At 52.9% G+C, this 20,862-nt stretch overlaps 1 protein-coding gene across 17 annotated transcripts in view; it reads left to right on the top strand.

Moving 5' to 3' along the window:
* The window catches only part of ADARB1 (adenosine deaminase RNA specific B1), a 133,816-nt gene that overhangs the window by 87,552 nt on the left and 25,402 nt on the right, over positions 1-20,862 (top strand). For 10 of the 17 annotated variants that reach the window (XM_023238631.2, XM_045036499.1, XM_045036498.1 and 7 more), the window contains 6 exons: positions 2,218-2,292; positions 5,788-6,722; positions 10,333-10,447; positions 12,487-12,655; positions 13,285-13,433; positions 14,475-14,706. In XM_023238631.2, coding sequence (XP_023094399.1) covers positions 2,265-2,292; positions 5,788-6,722; positions 10,333-10,447; positions 12,487-12,655; positions 13,285-13,433; positions 14,475-14,706 — 1,628 coding nt within the window. In that variant the 5' untranslated portion in view covers positions 2,218-2,264. The other 7 variants (XM_019839278.3, XM_045036500.1, XM_023238629.2 and 4 more) reach the window with 7 other exon arrangements.

The following is a 20,862-nucleotide window of genomic DNA, read 5'->3' as shown; positions in this document are numbered from 1 at the left end:
GTTCTTGTTTGGTTCGTGTGTGTTGTCTCTGTCTGTCTCTCGGTGTTTCCAGGTTGCCAGCGTCTTCGGCTCCCGGTCTCGGATAACGATGCAAAAAGCAGGCCCGGGGGGCTCCCTGCTGCACGGTTCCTTGGTCCCCAGCTCGTCTGCGACCTGGTCTGTGACCTGGCCTGCCTTCTTCCCTCCCCCCAGAGCCTTTCCGATGTTCGCTTTAGACGTCATGTCCAGGAGAGTTGCTTGTACTGAGCTGGAGGAAAGGAAAGATGACCCCTGCTCCACTGGCCACTGTGCACATCCCTTCTGCTGTTTTGAAACCGGTGTTCAGCCAGTAAGAACAGAGTGCCCTGCGCGGGTGTGAGTGTGTGTCCAGAGTTAATAGTTGGGGTTCCTCTGACGTGCCCTGTGACTGTGTGCTCTCCTGCAGGCCACCTGCCGGCCGTCTTCAGGGTGTGCCCCCGGCCTGCCCTCTCGCTCGGGTTAGCCGTCACATACCCGTCTTCCCAGTGAGTGACCCCTCAGAGCACCTGCGTTCCACCGAGGGCGAATTGTGGTTTACCCCGTGACGACCTCTTCCCTCCCACTTTGGACCTCGAGGAAGTTCCTCTCTATTAAAACTTTCCGTAAGGGAATGTTAAAGCACATGCAAATTCAGAATTGCAAATGGAAGCCTTCCTGCCCATCAGCGGGCATCAGCATACCAGCATGACCCCTCTGTGCCACCCGGACACCGTCTGCTGTTCCCTGCACTCGCACTGTGTGCTAGTTTATAGTAATAAACCCCAGATATTACCATTTTGTGCGTAAGTACTTCAGAATATATCCCTAAAATTGAAGCACCATTTCCACCCCTGAAACAATTAATAATCCCTTAATATGATCAGCTACTCAGGTGATGTTTATATTTAAATTTCTCAATTGCACAATCTATTTGATCCGTTTAGGTTTTATAGTATCTACCCTGTGCTTTGCACCAAATACATTTTCAGCAAATACATCATGAAGTAATTAATCAATACAAAATAGCAATGCTTTTGAAACTACGCAGAACACTTTCTTGAATAAAGGACTCTAAATAGAGGGCCCCCGGCGGCTCAGTCAGGGGGACAAGCAGGTCTTCACTTTGGGGTCGCGGGTTCGAGTCCCACGTGGGGGCAGAGATTACTTAAATAGATAAAATAAATAAAGGGTTCTAAATAGAAACCCATGTAACTTTTGGCAACAAATTTGCCAGTTATATGTTGGGATTCGCCATTATTAACACGCGATTGTCATGAAAACACACGTTTTAGATACCTGAGGGACATTTACGACACATGTGCCTATTTCAGCACATTTTCGTTACCGTTATCCTGAAAGCACTGGATTTGCCTTTTAGTGACTTACAGTGTAAGTTTCATTTCGGTTTTATTCCATACAAAGAGATTGTGGCCAGAACATTTGCAGTCTTTTCCTCGCTCGCCGTCTGATGGGGTCCTTTATTATGGATAATGCGTTCATACAGCCTTGCAGAGCACAGCCACAGTATTCAGGAAGACGGGGCTTTGAACTTGCTCGTAGTCGGAGAATCGGAGTAATTGTTCCTTGAGGGTGCCTGTGGTTTCTCCTGCCAACAAAGGAAGTCACAGGTGGCTAAGGGGCGAGGTCCGACTTGAACAGCAGTGTGTGCCCTTTAGTGGCACCCACACGAGGTGCTGTTCAGGACGAAGAAAAGAAGTGGGGGGGAATCCTGCAGTGGCCTTGCTCCGGCCAGCCCAGAGTGCTCTGGGTGGTGGTGACCGTTGGCATGGCCAATGGCCAACGGCCAATGGCATGGGCTGGCGTGTGTGTGGCTCTGTTGTCTTCCGTTGTGACATGGAGCGTCTTCACTGCGTCCCATGGGAAGGCTCTCTCCGAGCCGTCCTCGTCCTCCCTGCCCTCCAGGGCCCCGTCCCCGGCACGGTCCGCCCCGCTCGGACGGCGCCTCCCTGGCCGTGTCTCCTTGCACCTCCGCCGTCCCTCCTGGCAGCGCGGCCCCGGCTGGCGGTCCTTCGGTGTCCTGGACCGTGCCAGAGCGGAGGGCGCATCCCCGCGTTCGGTGCTGGACGACAGAGTAGCCCTCCTCGTGTGAAGGCTTCTCCTCTCACTTGCACTTGTGTCGCGGTGGTTCCCGCACAGCGGACTTACCCCCTGTACTCATGCGACGGGCACGCTCAAAGTCATTTTCTTGCTGTCTTTCAGACAGAAACCGTCTCCGCCAGTCAAGAGACCCTCACAAGCACTTTGCCATGGATGTAGAAGAAGAAGAAAACATGAGTAAGACCTGGGCCCATCATGTAGCGTCAAGTAGCTAATTCTCCGTTACCATCGTAGTGTTCTTGTAAATAGTTGTAATGAGACGAATTTGGGAAAAGTGATTTCCTTTCCTGCGAAATGGGCTGCTAACGGTGGCATGTTTTAACTTTCTGATGTGTTCCCTGCAGTAGGTGTTGGTACTTGTGTGGGCACTTTCCTCGCAGCCGTCTGTCTGGACCTTCCACTGCCACCGTTCTGGGACCGACACGTGTGTACTAGGAGGGAGAACACGTGTCTCTAGATGCACGTGCCTCACAGCTGCACGGGTTCGTGCCATGTCGCGGCGTGGGTCTCCTACCAGTGGCTGGATTTTCATGTGTGCAAATCTAAGATACCCTTTGGGATTGATTGAAATACTTGGTCATTTGGGAGAATAGTGGCTAAATTTTCCCCTGCAAAGACAGCGAATTCTCCCTGTGCTTTGAGGGAAGGGGGCTCCCGCAAGCCTGCTGATTTTAAGTTTCCAAGACTTCGGCGAGCCTTTGGGCTGCTGTGGACCGGAGCTCACCGTGGGGCCTGCTCTGTCTGCCACACTGTCCCGTCTGTGGAGCAGGGCGGCGAGCCTCAGGGGCACACAGCTCCCCCCACCCCCGGCCCCCCACAGGGGTGCTCTCTACCGAAAGAAGTTTGCGGAATGCACTTGTCTCTTCTGTTTTACATTTAATCCCTGAGAGCAGTGCATTTGGATAAGGTTTAAAGGCTCCCACAGAAGTTGGGGCAGTGACAGCGAGGACACCATTTTCTGATCTGCATCCTTACTTGCAGCGTCTGGTCGTGCCCAGGGAGGAGCAGGCGGGCATGCACGCCGGGTGACTTCGTACCGAGACTGGTCACCGTGACCAGAACACCGCTCAGTACGTCTCCCTGTGACTTCTCCCAGGGCCGACCAGCTGAGGCCTTGGGCTTGGGCTTGCGGCCACTTAGGACCCGGAAGCTCAGCGGGCAGGGCGCTCCCGCCTCCTGGGCCGCCGAGCTCTGCAGTGCTCTGGGCCTTGGTTGCACGAACCTCACGGAGAACGTGCTCTTTGGCGGTTGCGAGTGTGGGAAAGCGCGACCGTGGCGCTGCCCTCCCCCGCTGCCTGCAGGGTGCTGTCTTCCGGCTGGTGTCCCCATCAGAGCCTACTCTTAAGGCCTGTTTGGGGCGCAGCCTGTCTTTGCTCGTCAGCTCCACTCACCACGGCCACTGTTGCCCGGGCACTAGCCCCCCGTGAGGACCGTGTGAGCACGTGTCCCCCAAGCCTCCTTTTCTCGGGGCCGCGGGCTGTTGTCCGCCTGGCGTGGGTGGAGACTTCACGGCACGCAGATCCTGTGGTAACTCACCAAGATGAAGGATTCTTCTGGGTGATTTTCCTGAAGGGTGAATGCGGGTTCCGGTCTGGAGGTCTGTGGTGAGGTCCCACATTTCCTACCGTTTGAAAAGCAGCAAAGATTTTATTGGGTGGCGTTCACGTCCGTGAATTAACGTCGCGCCCACGTCTGCTTAGGAAGAGCTGTGATAGCAGGGTCTGTCTGTCTAATTCAGTGTGTGTTTCCTTTACACAGCAGCACCTCTGATAAGACGGGATACGAGCAGTGTCTGAGTGCTTCTGAAGCAAGTAACAACTTGGAATTTACGTGAACTCTATTATAGGAAGCGTATTTTTTTTTTCTTTTACATCTCAAGATTGTTTGTCAATCCAATACTGATCATTTTTATCTCCTAAAGGACAGCCTTTGTTTCAGAGACAGTGAGTCTGTGATGGAACACACTTGCACGTGTGTCTACACGGCCTGATTTTCCATGTCGATAATCCTGTTTGGCAACAGCGTCAGGATGTATGCAGTCGCCTGACGTGTGACGTTCTTGCCTATTCGTTCACCTAAATTCTGTCTTGCTCTGCCCTTTTTAACCTTTGTTTCCTTCGAGCACCGAAAGGAGTAACCTATCGAGCTTTTGCTGGAGGATGTTATAAATGAAAATTTAGTGTCCATTCCGTCAGCTTTGTCAACTGGGAGAAGTGGTGTGTGTGTCGGGAGTACTGGGGAGTATTTGACGTCTGCAGAGAGAGGTCAGCAGCCTCCCAACCTCCGCCTCCGTGCAGAGTCCGTTTCCCAGGGTCTGGGTTTAAGCCAGGGTTATTCTTTACATCCCAGCTGAGGGCCGGCCGCCCCGGAAGTTTGAGAACTTTCACTTTGGGGATTGGTGGCCGTCAGTCGGACTTTCTGTCCCATTTATCCTCCCGTGTCCACAGTGCTGTTTGCTTAGCGTCACGAGCATCTACTTCTGGATTATGTACCGTGACCCGAGGGCCGCCTTGTCAGGGCACTTGTAAGTTGCTTACACGTGTAAAAATTATTTCGGTTGCTAGCTACATCTTTGAGCGCTAATGAAAGGTCTTCCAATGCGTCCCACTGACAGGGCCCCCGGTCGTTACTCCTACGCTTCACGCGGCAGACGGCCTATGAAGATGAGCCGGGAAAACAGGGAATTGTTTCTTTCTCTCTTTTTAAAAAAAGCTTAATAAACTTACAGAGAAGAGTAAATGCCTTTTAATTCCCCGTTTTGAAATTAAAATCCTATTTATTTCTCCAAACTTAGAGAGTTTTAAAATTATCTTCATTAACTGCAAATAGAAACTACCTTTAAAAGGTGGGATAGCTTATCCTGTCAATCCGTCAAATATTTGTTTCTTAAAAAAAGACAAATCGCTGCCTTTACTTGGAAAGTTAGGAAGTGGTAGCCTGTTTGCAGCTTGAGTTTTATGTCTTGTTATGTACTTTTTCCTATCGTGGAATATATTAAGGATTCAGAGATAAATCGATCCCTGTATGTCATGAAAAAATGTAAGTTAATACTAGAAGTGAGGCTGTATCCCTCAGTGATGACACGAGGAGTTTTCCCAGATTGATTCACGGACTAAATCCAACGACCGCACATAGTGATCGAATATTCTAACCCTGAAACACTAATTCCTTGTGAGTGCATCTTGTAAATCCTGGCCCTGCTCCAGGAGGTACTGCGGTCCGGAGCCCGGTGTGGGCGCAGTCAGAGCAAGTGACATTGAAAAGGAGGAGGATGTGTGTCGATACTGACATTGGACTTACTGAGGGAAGCTTTTTCAGGATTAATTTATCACCCCACACCCCGATAAGCTTGAGTAGAGCATCTCTAGGTGCTTCAGAATATTCTTGTAGAAAACAACTGTTTTAAAAATCCACCCTTGAATGCAAAAGCAATTGGGGACGGTAGTCGCAAATGGCGTTGGCCGTGAGTTAGCGAAACGTACAGTTGCCCATCTTGGTGCAGGTGGCAGTTCTTGGGTTGAAGGTGCAGCCCTTGCACGTACGGCCAGAGGCAGAGTGAATAAGCACACATCACTTAACCAGTTACAAAGAGAGATAAAGGAATCTATAAATTTTGCATTTACAAGATCCTGCAACGAAGGCGTTGTAAGTTACTCTTTCTGGGCACCGCAGGTTCGAGCAGCACAGATGTTAAGGAAAGCTGCGGTCTGGACAGCGCGCCCCCCACGGACGGCAGCGCCCCCGGGCCTGGCGAGGGCGCCCCGCTCTCCAACGGGGGCGGTGGCGGCACCGGCCGGAAGCGGCCCCTGGAGGAGGGCAGCAATGGCCACGCCAAGTTCCGCCTGAAGAAGAGGAGGCGGCCGCCGGGGCCCGCGCTGCCCAAGAACGCCCTGATGCAGCTGAACGAGATCAAGCCCGGCCTGCAGTACGCGCTGCTGTCGCAGACGGGGCCGGTGCACGCGCCTCTGTTCGTCATGTCCGTCGAAGTGAACGGGCAGGTGTTCGAGGGCTCCGGCCCCACCAAGAAGAAGGCCAAGCTGCACGCCGCGGAGAAGGCCCTGCGCTCTTTCGTTCAGTTCCCCAACGCCTCCGAGGCCCACCTGGCCATGGGGAGGACCCTGTCCGCCAACACGGACTTCACGTCCGACCAGGCTGACTTCCCCGACACGCTCTTCAACGGCTTCGAGACCCCGGACAGGTCGGATGCGCCCTTCTACCTGGGCTCCAACGGGGACGACTCCTTTAGTTCCAGCGGGGACCTCAGCTTGGCCGCGTCCCCGGCACCCGCCGGCCTCGCGCAGCCTCCCCTGCCCGGCCCTCCGCCGTTCCCGCCGCCGAGCGGGAAGAACCCCGTGATGATCCTGAACGAGCTGCGGCCGGGGCTCAAGTACGACTTCCTGTCGGAGAGCGGGGAGAGCCACGCCAAGAGCTTTGTCATGTCTGTGGTGGTGGACGGCCAGTTCTTCGAGGGCTCGGGCCGGAACAAAAAGCTCGCCAAGGCCCGGGCTGCGCAGTCTGCCCTGGCGACCATTTTTAATTTGCACTTGGATCAAACCCCGTCTCGCCAGCCCATCCCCAGCGAGGGCCTTCAGTTGCATTTACCGCAGGTGAGGAACTGTGGTGCTGCCGGAACGGTGGCCGTGTCTTGGCAGTGCTTTCAGACAGGGCTTCGCTCCTCCTTGTCGCTGTTGGCGCCCCGTCCGCGCGTCACCGGTAAGTCTGGCTCCAGGTGTCCCTGCCCTGCCCGCACCGGTTGTGCCGGGCAGCCCGTCCAGGGCCATCACACGCGGGCAGGACCCACAAAACCCTGTCCCCCGGAGCAGTGCCGTTCGCGCCCTCCAGGCTGAGCCCTGCCCCACTCCGCACGGCAGCCCGTGGCTCCCTTCCCACACCGTCCGCCTCTGTGGGGACCCGCGTCCCCCAGCAGCCTGTGACCAGAGCACGGGGACCACATCCCGGCTCAGCGGTGCTCCCTGCAAAGTCTCACCGGAGAGTCCCGAGCACAGAAGTGAGGCTGCCCACGTCCGGGTCAGGGCAGGTGTCCCGCAACTCTGACGGTCCCCAAGGCCAAGGGCCAGCCAGGCAGAGGGCAAACCGTAGCAGGTCTGTGAGCCTCTCAGAGCCGGGAGAAGGAAGGGGGCCCTTTGGTGGCACTCCAGGGGCCCGGGAGTCCGTACCTGGGATCCGTGCGGGCTTCCCTCCTGCTGGGCTGGAGGTAGGTGGCCACACTTGCTTGGCCTAGGACGGCCCTCCCGCGTAAGACCAGGGTGGAGACAGGATTTCAGGGCGGGCTCCTGGCTGACTCCAAAAGGGAAGAGAGGAGGGGGAAACAGCTGTAGCTGCCATCTCTAAATCCTACGACTCTGATTACGTGTTGCTTCTCTTCTTGGAAACCCAGGTTTTTTTCTGGCCTAGTGTAAAAATTACTCTTTCAGAGAGAAAACCTGATGACTTTCTCTATTCCTTTTTGTCAAAGTATTACTATTAAAGATAAAATCTGAACTGGTTTGATGGGGAAAAAATGAAGGGCTCCGATTGCCACATGGGACAACTTGCATCTGTCTCAGAAGAATCCAGGATGCAACAGCTCCCCAGTTGTCTTTGGACACAGTCAGGGTAACCTCCCGAAATGGCCAGTAGTGCCAGGTTTTGGAAAAAGAAACTTTATTTTGCCTAAAGCAACCAGATGCGACATCAGTATAAAGTGACCCATTCAGAATATTCCACTGGTCTTTTATGAACCAAAGAATCACTTCCCCTCTTGACCCCTTGCTGACATTTTTCAGAAGATTCCACAAGCCGGCCCCCTAGAGAGGATGTATTTTGGGCTTCCGTGGCTCGGTGCGCTCCAGCTTGGGTGCAGATTAGCGTCTGAGGCCACCTGACTCCTGTGGCGCCTGCTGTCGTGTTTGAGGCGAACCCCGTGAGCCCCACATGCCTGGGTTGGCTGCAGGCTGGCTGGCTGCCCCACGGCAGGGAGGAAGACGGGGGCCCCTGAGCGCACTTACCCCTGCTCCCCGGCCTGGCCCCATGCTTCTGCTCCACCGGGGGCCCCGGGGGCCTCACTGGGGAGGGGCGTCTATGGGAATCCCGTGTGAGGGACAGGGTGGGGTGCTCTCAGCCCTGCCTGATGCCACTTGCCTGGAGTTCTTGCAGGCACCCAGTGGTCGTCTCTGAACCTCTGGTCGGGGCCCAGGAGGCCTGCAGGCGTGGAGCTAGGTGTCCTGTCTCTGCTCACAGCGCCCCCACCGTGGTGTCTCTGGAGGCCCCTCGGGAGCTCAGGACATGCTCATGCTTTCCTGGGAGGGCCTGGGGTGGCCTTCGCAGAATCAGCCCTTACAGCTTTTATTTCTGGACCGTGTTGCCTTTGGCCCGGAGGTTTCCAGACGTACATCCTGGAATGGTGAGCATCCTCACTGCTTTCCTGGAGTAACCCTTGAGGGCGTTGGGCCGCCCCTCCCTGCTCGTAGGACTTTTCACCTTCATCGTGTTCCTGGTGGTGGCCCAGGGTTTAAACCCAGAGATGCGGCCGCAGCCCCTGTCGGTAGTGGATTTTGTTAACGCGGCACAACCAAGCGGCCAGCGCCACAGCCAGCCTTGAACCGGGGCCTCGCAGCTCCTGGGCGCTGCCTGGGGCCGTGGGGACACGGGTGTGATTCGTGTGGCGCCCGACGTGCAGAGGGAGAGTCTCTTCCTTACTTGTAGGAATGAGATCACAGTCTCTTTAAGGGGAAGAAAAACTGTCCGGGTGCCCCAAGTGCCTGCCTCCCACGAGTCCGTGTCACCGTAAGGGCCCGACCTGCACATCTCTGAGCTCCGTGGTTTAGAACTTTGCCAAACCTTCCATCAGAAGCTTTTCTTTTCTCTGGCTTATCCTCAGCCTCTCTTAGGATTTGTTCTTTTGTATAAGTTGGAACACCTGATCCTTACTCTGATAGCCTCACCACTGTGTGGCCTGCAGCCACGTGTGTGGTGTGGACCCTCCGCGTGGGACAGGAGACGGCGGGGGGGGGGGGGGGGGGGGGGCCTGCTGCCCCGCCCTGCGTCTTGTGTCCACGCCCACGCCTCTGGCTGGAGCGCAGTCTTCCTGGGCTCCCTGGTATTTTCCGGTGCAGCAGCAGGAGAGCTTTCATGGCAACTTCTGTTCTTCAGAATAAGTCGTCATTCGGGATGCGGGACGTGTCTGTTCATCTGGGGAGTGTTTTCCTAGGGGCCAAGCCGGGACACTGGATCTGGCCGTTTGGTTGCCGAGACAGGTGTGGGTTCGGTGGGGACACGGCTCTTCACACACGCCCCCGTCAGGCGGCATCTCCCCAAACCCTGATCCCCGAGATGAGTTGCGAGCCGTGAAAGTGGGACTGTGGCCACGCTCTGCCGGGTGTGTCTGCTCCTGAGCAGCGTCCTCCGGTGCAGGCTGTGGGCATGGAAACGTGCCAGGCGCCCTCACCCCTTCCCTCGGAGAGCGCTGGTGCTGCCCGCGGCCGGTTGGGCCGAGTGAGAAAAGCCCTGCCGGACGCTCGTGAGCGCTGGTTTCTGGGCAGGGCAGGGCGGCTGGTTTGCACGTTGGAGAAACCGAGGCACGAGAGGCTGGCTGGCTGGCCGCCCCACGGCAGGGAGGAAGACAGGGGTCCCTGTGGGCACTCGCACCCTGCTCCCCGGCCTGGCCCCAGGCGCCTTGTGGGAACTGCCGTGGGGCCCGGGCTTCCACACACCGCCCCTGTCCTTGCCCTGATGTTCCCTGGCCCCGCCGGCCCTCCAGCCGATGGCAGCCCTTCCGTGTTGAGGGAAAGAAGCACTTTCGTTTCCTTCACAAGCCCTGATGCTCCCGGGAGTGTGGCCCCGGAGGCTGGGAGAGCCTGGTGCAGAGCCGAGGGCGTGCGGGGCAGGTGGCCCGGGGTGGCCTCGCTTCCCTCGTCCGAGGGGATCCCGGTGGACCAGACGGGTGGCACCGGTTCTGGACCGTCCTTGTCTGTGAGATCCGTTGAAGGAGTCCATCCAGAGCCTCGAATTCCTTGGACCTCTGTTTCCGGGGAGCGTTCTGAAGGGAAAGCACACAGACGCACACACACGCTCACTCACACGCGCTTGTTTGCCAGATTTCCCTGTGTGGTTTTCCAAAAGAGAAGCCGTCTATGAGGCCACTCTGAAGGGACCGCTGTGTTGGTGTGCACAGGGCGGGTGCGGGCCGCGCCCCTGACTCCCTGCTGTGGTCCTCAGGTGTTAGCGGACGCCGTGGCTCGCCTGGTGCTGGATAAGTTCGGTGACCTGACGGATAACTTCTCCTCTCCTCACGCACGTAGGAAAGTTCTTGCCGGCATCGTCATGACAACAGGTAAAACATTGGGGTGCCTTTCTTCACGCCTAAAAAAGAGGGGAAGATGGTCAGACTGTGACCATCTTTGGGACCCTGACGGGAACTATCTTCCTAATTCTTCAGAGTCCTTGTCATATGCAGACGTAGGAATTGCACCTACAAATGTTCAGTTTCTTAACCTCAGTTTTTTATTTGGAGACGGCACACTGTATTAATGTCTGGTTCCTGTAACCATAAATGAGTGGTTTTGATCTACTCTGGAAAAGGGCAGCAAAATGCACTTCTGTCATTTGAAAGTGGGACGTATCTGACTTCCCAACTAATGGTGATGCCTCCAGATAGTTTGTGTGTGACTTTTATCGGGCAGACGAGCAGCTCTAGCAAGGGCAGAAATTGCTTGGGTAAAAAGCACTCTTTGGGATGACACATGAAACCCTATTAAATGAACCCGGAAGTCCCAGCAGGACAAGGCGCCCTCTCTGAGTTCTTTCCCTCACCCGGGGGTGAGAACGCTCAGCAGCTCCTGCTCCTGGACCACCCCAAGAGCAGGAGGCCACAGCCGTGCCCCCTGCTGGGTCCCTGCAGCCCGCCAGGCTGGGGCTGAGTCTGAGGCTCCTTGTGGGGCCCTCTACACTGGGTCGTCCACCCAGCCCCGCTGGCCGTGTGCAGACATCCGGCCCTAGGGCCAGAGAGCAAGCCAGTGGTTTACCTGTCTACACCTGCCGGCCAGGGAGAACGCCTCAGTCCTCTGTGGGGTCCCTGCTCCGTCCTTTTCTCCCGAGGTCGCTCTCCTCTATCTGATTGTGGACAGGATGTGATTCCATGACCTTTGGCATCGATCCAGCCCTCGATGCCCTAGGACACGTGACTGCTGCTTTAATGATGATGGCTTTTCGTGCACGATGTGTTTGCCGTGGCACAGCTGAGAGTGTGTCTGCGGTAGCATGAAGGGCTCTGGACGTGACCTGGGGTCCCAGTTTAATTTGGGGTTTGAAGCCTGTGTTGTCTCCGTTTCTCCCTCTCTCTCTGCTGCTGCTCTCGACATGCCCGAGGGGTGAATGCTTCAGCTACTCACATGCAGCGTTCCCGGGGCGAGGCTCTGGGCCTCCGCCAGCGGCAGGCGTGAGCAGCGGGCGGCCCTTCCGTGCGGCTCTCCTCCTGGGCTCAGGGGCCGCGGACCGGCCCCCGGGGCGTTTTGCATCGTGGTGTGTGCATCTCACTCGGGGCCTTTGCTCAGCACCACAGTTTACGCCTGCAGGCAGCACCACACAGCCCTTGGCCCGTGGCCCTGACGTCACCTGGCCTGCTTCAGCTCGGGCTCCCCGTGGTTGAATGACCCTGGGCAGGCTCTGACCCCTCTGGGCCTCAGGGCCCTCATCTTTGAGACGGAGACAGTGGTCGCGTGCCCCTCAGAGGACCCCACAGGACTGAAGCGAAACCCTCACCTAACTACCGCTTGGGGCGCACGCCCTGCACTCAGCTGATAGCAAGTGCGGTTTACCGTCAGGCTTTCCAGGCCTTGCCCCGCGCCTGTCAGGGTGGACGCGTTTCCCGTGCCCGAAGTCCCCAGCAGGCTTCACTCCCGGTACAGTCAGATGGTGACAGGCATTCCTAGGCAGGACACTGTGAGTTACTTCTCTTTTCCTCCTCATCCCTCCGTGAGCCATTCCTCGTACCCTCCTTAGGGCTTTGCTATTAATTTCAAAACTAACTGCCAGACCGGTTAGCCGACCCTTACCCGGTGCTCCCTACCTGTACCCAGCGGGGCCGCGTCCAGAGGAAATGAGTCCCTTAGGTTCAGAGTGTGTGCACTAGAGGGGCAGGGAGGTTGGCTTCCCAGAAACGTTGCACAGCGAGTCCTCAGCGGGAAGTGCTTTGCGGAGCCCGGGGCTGCCCTGGTAAGAAGTAGGGGCGGCCGTGCGCGTGAAGATGGGCTGAGTGGTCGGCTCACAGCCCGGAAGGGAAGTCGCTGAGAAGGCACGCAGACCCCGGGAGCACAGGTAGGCACGCGTGCCTGTGCCTTCGGAGGAATAATGTCTCTCTCGTTTGTTTTTCAGGCACAGATGTGAAAGATGCCAAGGTGATAAGTGTCTCTACGGGAACAAAGTGCATTAATGGCGAGTACATGAGTGATCGTGGCCTTGCGTTAAATGACTGCCACGCGGAGATAGTAGCTCGGAGGTCCCTGCTCAGATTTCTTTATACACAGCTTGAGCTTTACTTAAAGTAAGTTCACTAAGTAAATCACTAAAGGGAGCAGTTTTCAAAAAATATTCCCCTCCCATCAGAATGTACTGCAAAACCTTCCGTTGTTTCTATAATCTCTGAAAAACTCTTTAATTAAAACAGTAACTTTATTGGCAGCAGTGCGGTTGGGTCCCAATTTCCCATGAGGCTCAAGGTACAGACGAGAGCTGGCCAGGTGCCACACACACGCACGTGCACTGACCGCTGACGCAGTCGTAGATCTGAAGTCTGTTCGAGACCGTGTGCTTGTGTCTTGTGCAGCATGCGTGTGAGCAGAACTAAGCCACCTGGGACCATGGCCACCCATCGTGGTCACCGTACACAGAGACAGCAGGCCAACTGTCTAAGCTACCTTTATGCACCTGTCTCTGTGTGTCGTCTGGTTTGAAGTCCTAAATGAGGAGGAGGGGAGGTCACTCGCATTCCGATAACTTGTTCATTATTGAGTGGACAGGAACTGTGTTCGTTATCATAACGTGCAGATATTCTCGTTGCATCTTATCTGTACCCTGGTGAAAACACTGGCCTCTGAAAGTCATCGTCAACTATGGTAGACTAAACTTTGTCTACAGCTTTAAAGTTCCTTTTTGCAACTTTTTTCCTTCCAGTAGCAAAGACGATCAAAAAAGGTCCATCTTTCAGAAGTCAGAGCGCGGCGGGTTCAGGCTGAAGGAGAGCGTTCAGTTCCATCTGTACATCAGCACGTCTCCCTGTGGGGACGCCAGAATTTTCTCGCCGCACGAGCCGATTCTGGAAGGTACGAGACCCAGTGCTCAGCAAGTAGCAACGTCTCGAGGAGATTGGTGATTACGTAGTAACAGATGGAAGAGTAAACTTGCGTGAATGTCCTTTTCTCCCTTTTTTTGAAGAGTTTCACCTTGAAAGGGATCTGATAGGAATAGATAAAAGCAGGAGATTTTTCTTTTCCACTAGTAATTTAATTAGAAAATCTTAATGAAATATGTTGATTCTGATATACTGAGGAATTAGAATAGAGTGAGGATATCAAACAACATTGCTTTTAGTATTTAAATTTGGACAGTCTGTATCTGTACATCGGAGGTGCGCATCATCTGTGTTTGTGATGAACTGTGACTCGATGCGTGTGTACCTGGGGTATTTGGCTGAAATTTCAGAAGCAGCACAGACCAGTGCAAAGGGGGCCCTGTCGCATCATATTTGCCTCCACCCATGTTTGCACATGAGGTTGGTGCTTGTATTTGATAGTAACTTGTGTCCTCATGTCTTTTCCCCAGCTTAAGCATTATTTAATGCAAAGACAACATTTGAGTGCATGAGTTTCTCTGGTTATAAAAGTAACACATTCTCGCTCTGGATGGTGGCTACGTATTTTTAAAATATTAAGAAAAAATGTCAATCCCCCATATTCCTGTAACCCAGAGACAGTCACTTTAGATGTTTGTGCATGTGCTTCCCTCTGCATTATTTATGCATCCCCATAATATATTTTTGAAAATTTAAAAATGCAGGGAAAAAACGTAACAAACACTCAAATATCCATCCGCTAGAATTAGCGAATGTCAGCATTTTGTCCTGTTTGCTTCAGCTCATTTTTAATGATAGAAAGTAAACATTTTGGTTAAAATGGAAGCGCTCTTTAGGACCTACTTCCACGACTTTGGTTTGCATTGTGCCTTTCCTGCCCAGGGCCCCGTGCGGTTGTCACTTACCGGGTAGAGAGAGCACGTGCCACACAGGCCCCAGGGCCCCGTGCGGTTGTCACTTACTGTGTAGTGAGCGCGTGCACACAGGCATAAACTCGACTTTAAATGTGTAGGGGCTGCTGCACTTGTTTGCCGTGAGGAGAGGAGAGGACTTTCACCTGGCCTTCCTCTCCTAGAACCAGCGGACAGGCATCCAAACCGCAAAGCCAGAGGACAGCTGCGGACGAAAATAGAGTCTGGCGAAGGCACGATTCCGGTGCGGTCCAACGCCAGCCTGCAGACGTGGGACGGGGTGCTGCAGGGCGAGAGGCTGCTCACCATGTCCTGCAGCGACAAGATGGCCCGGTAAGGCTTCCCGCCCGCGGGCTCCCGCAGGCGCCGTCCACCGCTCTGGGCCTCGTGTCGTCTGCGTGTCCTGCCCCGGGCTCCTGCGCCCTCTGTGGGACCGGGGCCCCACCCAGGGTGTCGGGGGCCACCTTGAGGGGATCGAGCTGGGCCTCGGGCTGCCGTCCTTCGGGCTGCGTCTCTGCCTCGCCCTTGCGTTTGCGCGTGCACTTCCGGGGCATTGGGGCATCTGTGTGCTGCAGATAGTTTGCTCCCAGGGGCGCCTGGGGGGCTCAGTCAGTTCAGCGTGACTCTTGATTTTGGCTCAGGTCATGATCCCAGGGTCATGGGATCGAGTCCCGCATCGGGCTCTGCACTGAGCATTGCGCCTGCTTGGGATTCTCTTTCTCTCTCCCTCTACCTCTCTCCCCTGCTCATGCTCCCTGTCCCTCCCTCCCTCCCTCTCCCTCCTTCTCTCTCTCTCTCTCTCTGAAAAAAAAGTTGTAAAACGGTTTGCTCCCAGAGTAAACTAAAACTAAGGGTGTTCTCATTCTTGGTAGATGCCAGCTTAGTGGTCCTGTTCCCCACAGTTACCATTTGGGGTTTCTGTGAGTGCAGAGTGTCCCTAGCATCCGGTGTTGGGGGGGTGGCTTCCAGTGAGGTGGAGGTGGCTGAGACGCACCAGTTTGCATTTGCTTGACAAAGGCTCTTTCAGACAAAGATGTGTCCGGGCCAGATTTTAGAAGGCCTCATTTCGTCAGACGCTGGTGTTAGGTCCAGTAGCTTTTTGTTTATTTTTTTAACAAACGTTCACTTGAAAAAAAAAGGGCAAGTAACGTAGGTAGGTGCGAGAAGTTGGACAAAATATGCACAAAAGCATATTAAGAGAAAGATCGCCTCCTTGTTCAGAGCTCTGCTGTGCGGCTCGTCGTGATCGGGTTCTTGACTACTCTTCCAAAACCGTCACAGTTGACGTCCATGTATGTGCACGCATGTACCTGTTCGGTTGTCTGTAAGGTCTTTGTACTGATTTTCTTGCAAGGACCTTGTCAGAGAGCCTCAGGTGCACAGCACTTGAATCAGCATATGCTGTGGTCCGTTGCCCTTAAGTACAGGTGCACACTGAGCCCACCTTGATGAATTTGCTTTTTATGTGTCCTTCCTGTCCACCATCCATTCACTTGTGTGTGTGTGTGTGTGGCCTTGGGAAAATACATGGTGGTGTCATTTTAGGGTATTTATGTGTATGTTGTTAATTCATAGAAACGGAATTGTGCTTTAGGTGCTATTCTGTGTCTCGTAGTTTCATTCAACCCAGTGTTTGGACACTGTCCCTGATGCGGTGACAAACAGCTGGTTTCTGCAGAGACCCTGCCATAGTCATGGCCGTGCTGTGTCCGTGCCCTCGCCATAGAGACTTGGGTCTGCTCTCTCCACCACAGCACAGCCTGGAGTTTTCGTGAGCGTGGCTCGTCATAGACCTTTGCCGCCCAGGGTCTCTGCTGCACACGTGTAGAACTTCACGGGTCTCTGCCGCGCCCAGAAGGGTCACACTTGGAGCTTTTTACGAGCCTCTGTTCTTCTGTACATATTATAGAATCGGCTTCTCAGGTGCATACATGTCTTGCTTAGGTTTTATATGGAATTGTGGAATCATGGATTGAAAGGGAAAGAATGAACATAAAGTTAAATCAGTCCCTCCATGAGTCTCGTGTATTTTTCCATACATGAACTGTCATCTGGGTCAGTTATATGCCAGGCAGTTTTGACGGATTAATTCCTAGAACTTCATACTTCCTATATTCATGTGAGAATTATCTTATTATCTATTGTGTATTCTGGATAATTGTTGCTGATGTACACAAACACGATTTATTTTTATTGTGGCAAAAAACACGTGATGTAAAATCTATCACATTAACCATTTTTTAAGAGTTTATATATATACTTTTTAATTTTTAAAAATTTTTTTTAAATGTTTGTTTTTGAGAGAGACAGAGCATGAGCAGGGGAGGGGCAGAGAGGGAGACAGAATCTGAAGCAGGCTCTGTACTGTCAGCGCAAAGCTCAGTGCGGGGCCCGAACTCACAGACTGTGAGATCATGACCTGAGCTGAAGTCAGACGCTTAACCGACTGAGCCACCCCGGCGCCCCAAGAGTTTATATCTTTAAAAAGCAGTTTTGGGTTCACAACAAAATTAAGAGGAGTGTACAGAGATTTCCCATATACTCTGTGTCCCCGCACATGCACACCCCCCAGAATGTGCATCTGTTCCAATGATGAACCTGCCCAGATACATCATAGTCACCCAGAGTCCGTAGTTTACATGAGGCTTTACTCTGCGTGTGGCACGTTCTCTGGGTTTGGGCAGTTACTTAATCACGTGTATTTGTCATTAGGGTGTCATAAAGAGTATTTTCACTGCCTTGAAAATCCTCTGTGCTCCACCCTGTCACCCCTTCCTCTCCCCAGCCCCTGACAACCCCTGAGCTTTCTGTTGTCTCCATGGTCCCGCCTTTTTCAGAACGTCACACAGATAGAATCATACAGGATGTAGCCTTTTCAGATTGGCTGCTGTCACTTAGTGAGATGCACTTGTGGACCCTCCGTCTTCATGGCGTCTTCGTGGTGTCTTCATGGCGTGACGGCCTGCTCCTTCTTAGCGCCGAATACCATCCCGTTGCCTGGACGCACCCGTGTGTTTGCCCGTCACCTCCCAAAGGACACCTTACTGGTTCCCAGCGCTGGCAGTTCTGTAAACCATCTGTGTGCAGGTTTGGTGCGGACCTACATTTTGAGCTCCTTTGAGTAAATACCAACGAGTGTGATCGCTGGGTCATGTGGTAAGAATATGTTCAGTTTTGTAAGAAACTGTGAAAACATGTAGAGAACTACTAAAAATCGACAACAGAAAACCTGATTCAAAAATGGATGAAGGACTTGAAAAGCCCCATCTCCGGGAAGATGCACCGACGGCCAACAAGTGCAGGAAGATGTCCCCGATCGGCCGGGACACGCGGACCAAAACCACAGCGAGACACCCCCTCACACCCATGGGGATGCCCCCGCCAACAAAACAGGACAAGACAGAAGATGACAAGTGTTGGTGAGGACATGGAGAGCTTGGAACCCTGAGCGCGGCTGGTGGGAATGTAGATGGGGCAGCCGCTACGGGAACAGTGTGGCGACTCGTCAGAGTGCTAGCTAGAACTGCCATGTGACCCAGCCATCCCACTTCTGGCCATTCGCCCCAACAACTGAAAGCGGGGTCTCCAGCAGATTCTCGCTCACTCGCGTTCACTGCAGCGTTCTTCACAGGAGCCCAAACGTGATGGCGTGTCTGTCTGTTAAGATCTTTGGCCCATTTTTAAAAACATGGTAGTTTGTTTTCTTGTTGAGTTTTAAGAGTTTTTCACATGTTTTAGATAACAGTCACTTATCAGATTTTTCTCCCAGCCTGTGACTTGTCTGTTCGTCCTGTGGACGTTGGTCTTGCCCAAGCCGAAGTTCTAAATTTTAATGCAGGCCAACTCATCAACGTTGTCTCTCGTGGATTGCCCCCTCGGTGCTGTATGTGCACTCATCACCATATCGAGGTCACCTAGGTTTTCTCCCGTGTTGTTTCTAGGGGGTTATGGTTTTGCCTTCTGCATTTAGGTCTGTGATCCTTGTGAGTTCGTTGTCGTGAAGGGTGTAGGGTCTGTGTCCAGATTCACTTTTTTGCACATGGGTCCTCGGTTGTTTCAGCACCACTTGTTGAAGAGACTCTCTTTGCTCCCTGCGTTGCCTTTGGTTTTTGTCTAGGATCGGTTAACCGTGTCTATGTGAGTCTGTTTCTGGGCTTTCTGTTCTGTCCCCTTGATCTACTCGTCTCTTGTTTTGCCAGTGCTACAGTGTCTTGATTGCCGTTTGGATTTTGAATCCAGTTCTGTCGTACGTGTCGGGGAGGGATGGGTTCCTCACATTCTAACGAGGACAGGAGCCGGGCGGCCTCCAGTTGGCCTGTGCTTCTAACCAACCGGCTGTAAATTGGAGGTCTCGAGGACCTCCTCCTTGGATTCGGTTAACTTGTTAGGGTGACTCACAGATCTCAGAGAAACATCTCCCCCGCTAGATCACTGGCTTATTATAAAAGGATATAACTCAGGAACAGCCAGATGAAGAGACGCGGAGGGCGAGGCATGGGGAGAGGAGGGTCAGGGAGCACCCACGCCATCTCCAGCCGTGCTGCTCTCCTCACATCCACACACCCACCAACCCGGAAGCTTCAAATCCTGTCCTTTGCAGTTTTTATGGATGCTTCATTACATAGGCACGTTTGATTAAATCATTGGCCATTGATTTTTTTTTTTTTTTTTTTAAGTAATCTCTATATCCAACATGGAGTTCAAACTCATGACCCAAAGATCAAGAGTCGCACGCTCTACCAACTGAGCCAGCCAGGTGCCCCAAATCATTGGCTATTGGTGATTAACTCAACCTCTAGCCCCTCCCCCCCTCCCTGGGGGTCAGGGGGATGGGACTGAAATTCCCAACCCTCTAAACCAGCCCTCCTCCTTAGGTGTTTTCTAAAAGCCACCTCATTAACATAGCAAAAGACATCTGTAAGGCTCTCCTCACCTAGGAAATTCCTAAGGTTTTATAGGAGCCTGAGCCAGGAACCATGAACATGAACAAAGACCAAATATGTATAAGACCAAGATATGTTTCTTACAAATCCCAGTATCCCAGTTACTGCAGTTTTATCGTAAGTCTAAAAGCCCCCCAGTGCCAGTCCTCCGACTGTGTTCTCCTCCTGTGCTGCGTTGGTGGTGCTGGGTCTTGAGCCTTTGGTGAACTTGAGAATCATTTTGTCAACACCTGCAACATACCTTGCTGAGATCATGACTGGGACTGACCAAGCCGAGAAGAGCCGACATCTTAACAATACCCAGTGTTCCTGTCCATGAACATGGAATATCTCTGCATTTATGTAGTTCTTCTTTGATTCTTTTCTTGGAGTTTGGTAGTTTTCCTCATAGAGATCTCATACATATCCTGTTAGATTTATACCTAAATATTTAATTTTTGAAGGTATTAATAATGTAAATGGTATTATTTTTTTAATTTCAAATTCCGCTTGTTCCTTGTTGGTCACACTGACCTTTGACCAAGGTGCAGTGGTGATTCATGGAGGAAAAGTCTTTTTAACAAATGGTGACTGGACAAGTGGACCTCTCTATGTGAAAACAGACAAGGGAACTTCATATTTTCACCACATACAGAGATTAAAATGGGCCACAGATGGGGGCGCCTGGGTAGCTTAGTTGGTTGAGTGACTGACTCTTGATTTTGGCTTAGGTCATGATCCCAGGGTCATGGGATCGAGCCCTGCATCGGGCTCCATGATAAGTGTGGAGCCTGCTTAAGAGTCACTCTCCCTCTGTCCGTCTCCCCTGCTCGTGTGCTCTCTCTAAATTAAGATAAAAATTTTTTAAAAAGGATCATGGATAGTAATGTATCCAGTAAAGTTGTAGAAGAAAACAGGAAAATCTTGGCAGTTGTAGTAGATATTTTCTTAGATATAACACTAAAAGCACTCTTCATAAAAGGAAAAACTGATAAATTGGACTTCATCAAATTAAAATTGCTTCTCTTTAAAGACACCATTAGAGAATGAGAAGTAATCACCGACTGGGAGGAAGTATTCGCAAATCATGTATCTGATAAAGGGCCTGTATACAACGTATAAATTTAGACCCTCAAAACTCAACCAGGGGGAAAAGCAGTTTTTAAAATGGGCAAAATAATCTGAATGGACACTTTACCAAAAAAGGTGTCAGATCAGCACACGATAAAATGCTCAGCATCGTTCACCATCACTAGGAAATGCAGGCGAGGTGCAAAGTCCTACTGTGAGCTAAGATGAAAACGACCGGCCACGTAAAGGGTTGACAGGGATACAGGGAGACTGGTGCCCTTGTCTTCTGTGGGCGGGCGTGTTCTTTTGAAGACGGGTTGGCGGTTTCTTAAAAGACTAAGGATGTGCCCGTCGCACGCCCCAGCCATCGTGCTCGTGGGTGCGAGGTGGAAGTGGAAGTGCACGTCCGCAGAGTCACACGTGAGTGCTCAGAGCCCCTTTGTGGTAGTCGGCAAGCAGAGGCAGGCCAGCCGCCACCTGTACGGAAGTGGATAGG

Source organism: Felis catus, chromosome C2, assembly GCF_018350175.1.
Source record: "Felis catus isolate Fca126 chromosome C2, F.catus_Fca126_mat1.0, whole genome shotgun sequence".
NCBI lineage: Eukaryota > Metazoa > Chordata > Mammalia > Carnivora > Felidae > Felis > Felis catus.
Note: the sequence above shows the minus strand (reverse complement) of the source record. Positions and strands in the feature narration are given on the sequence as shown.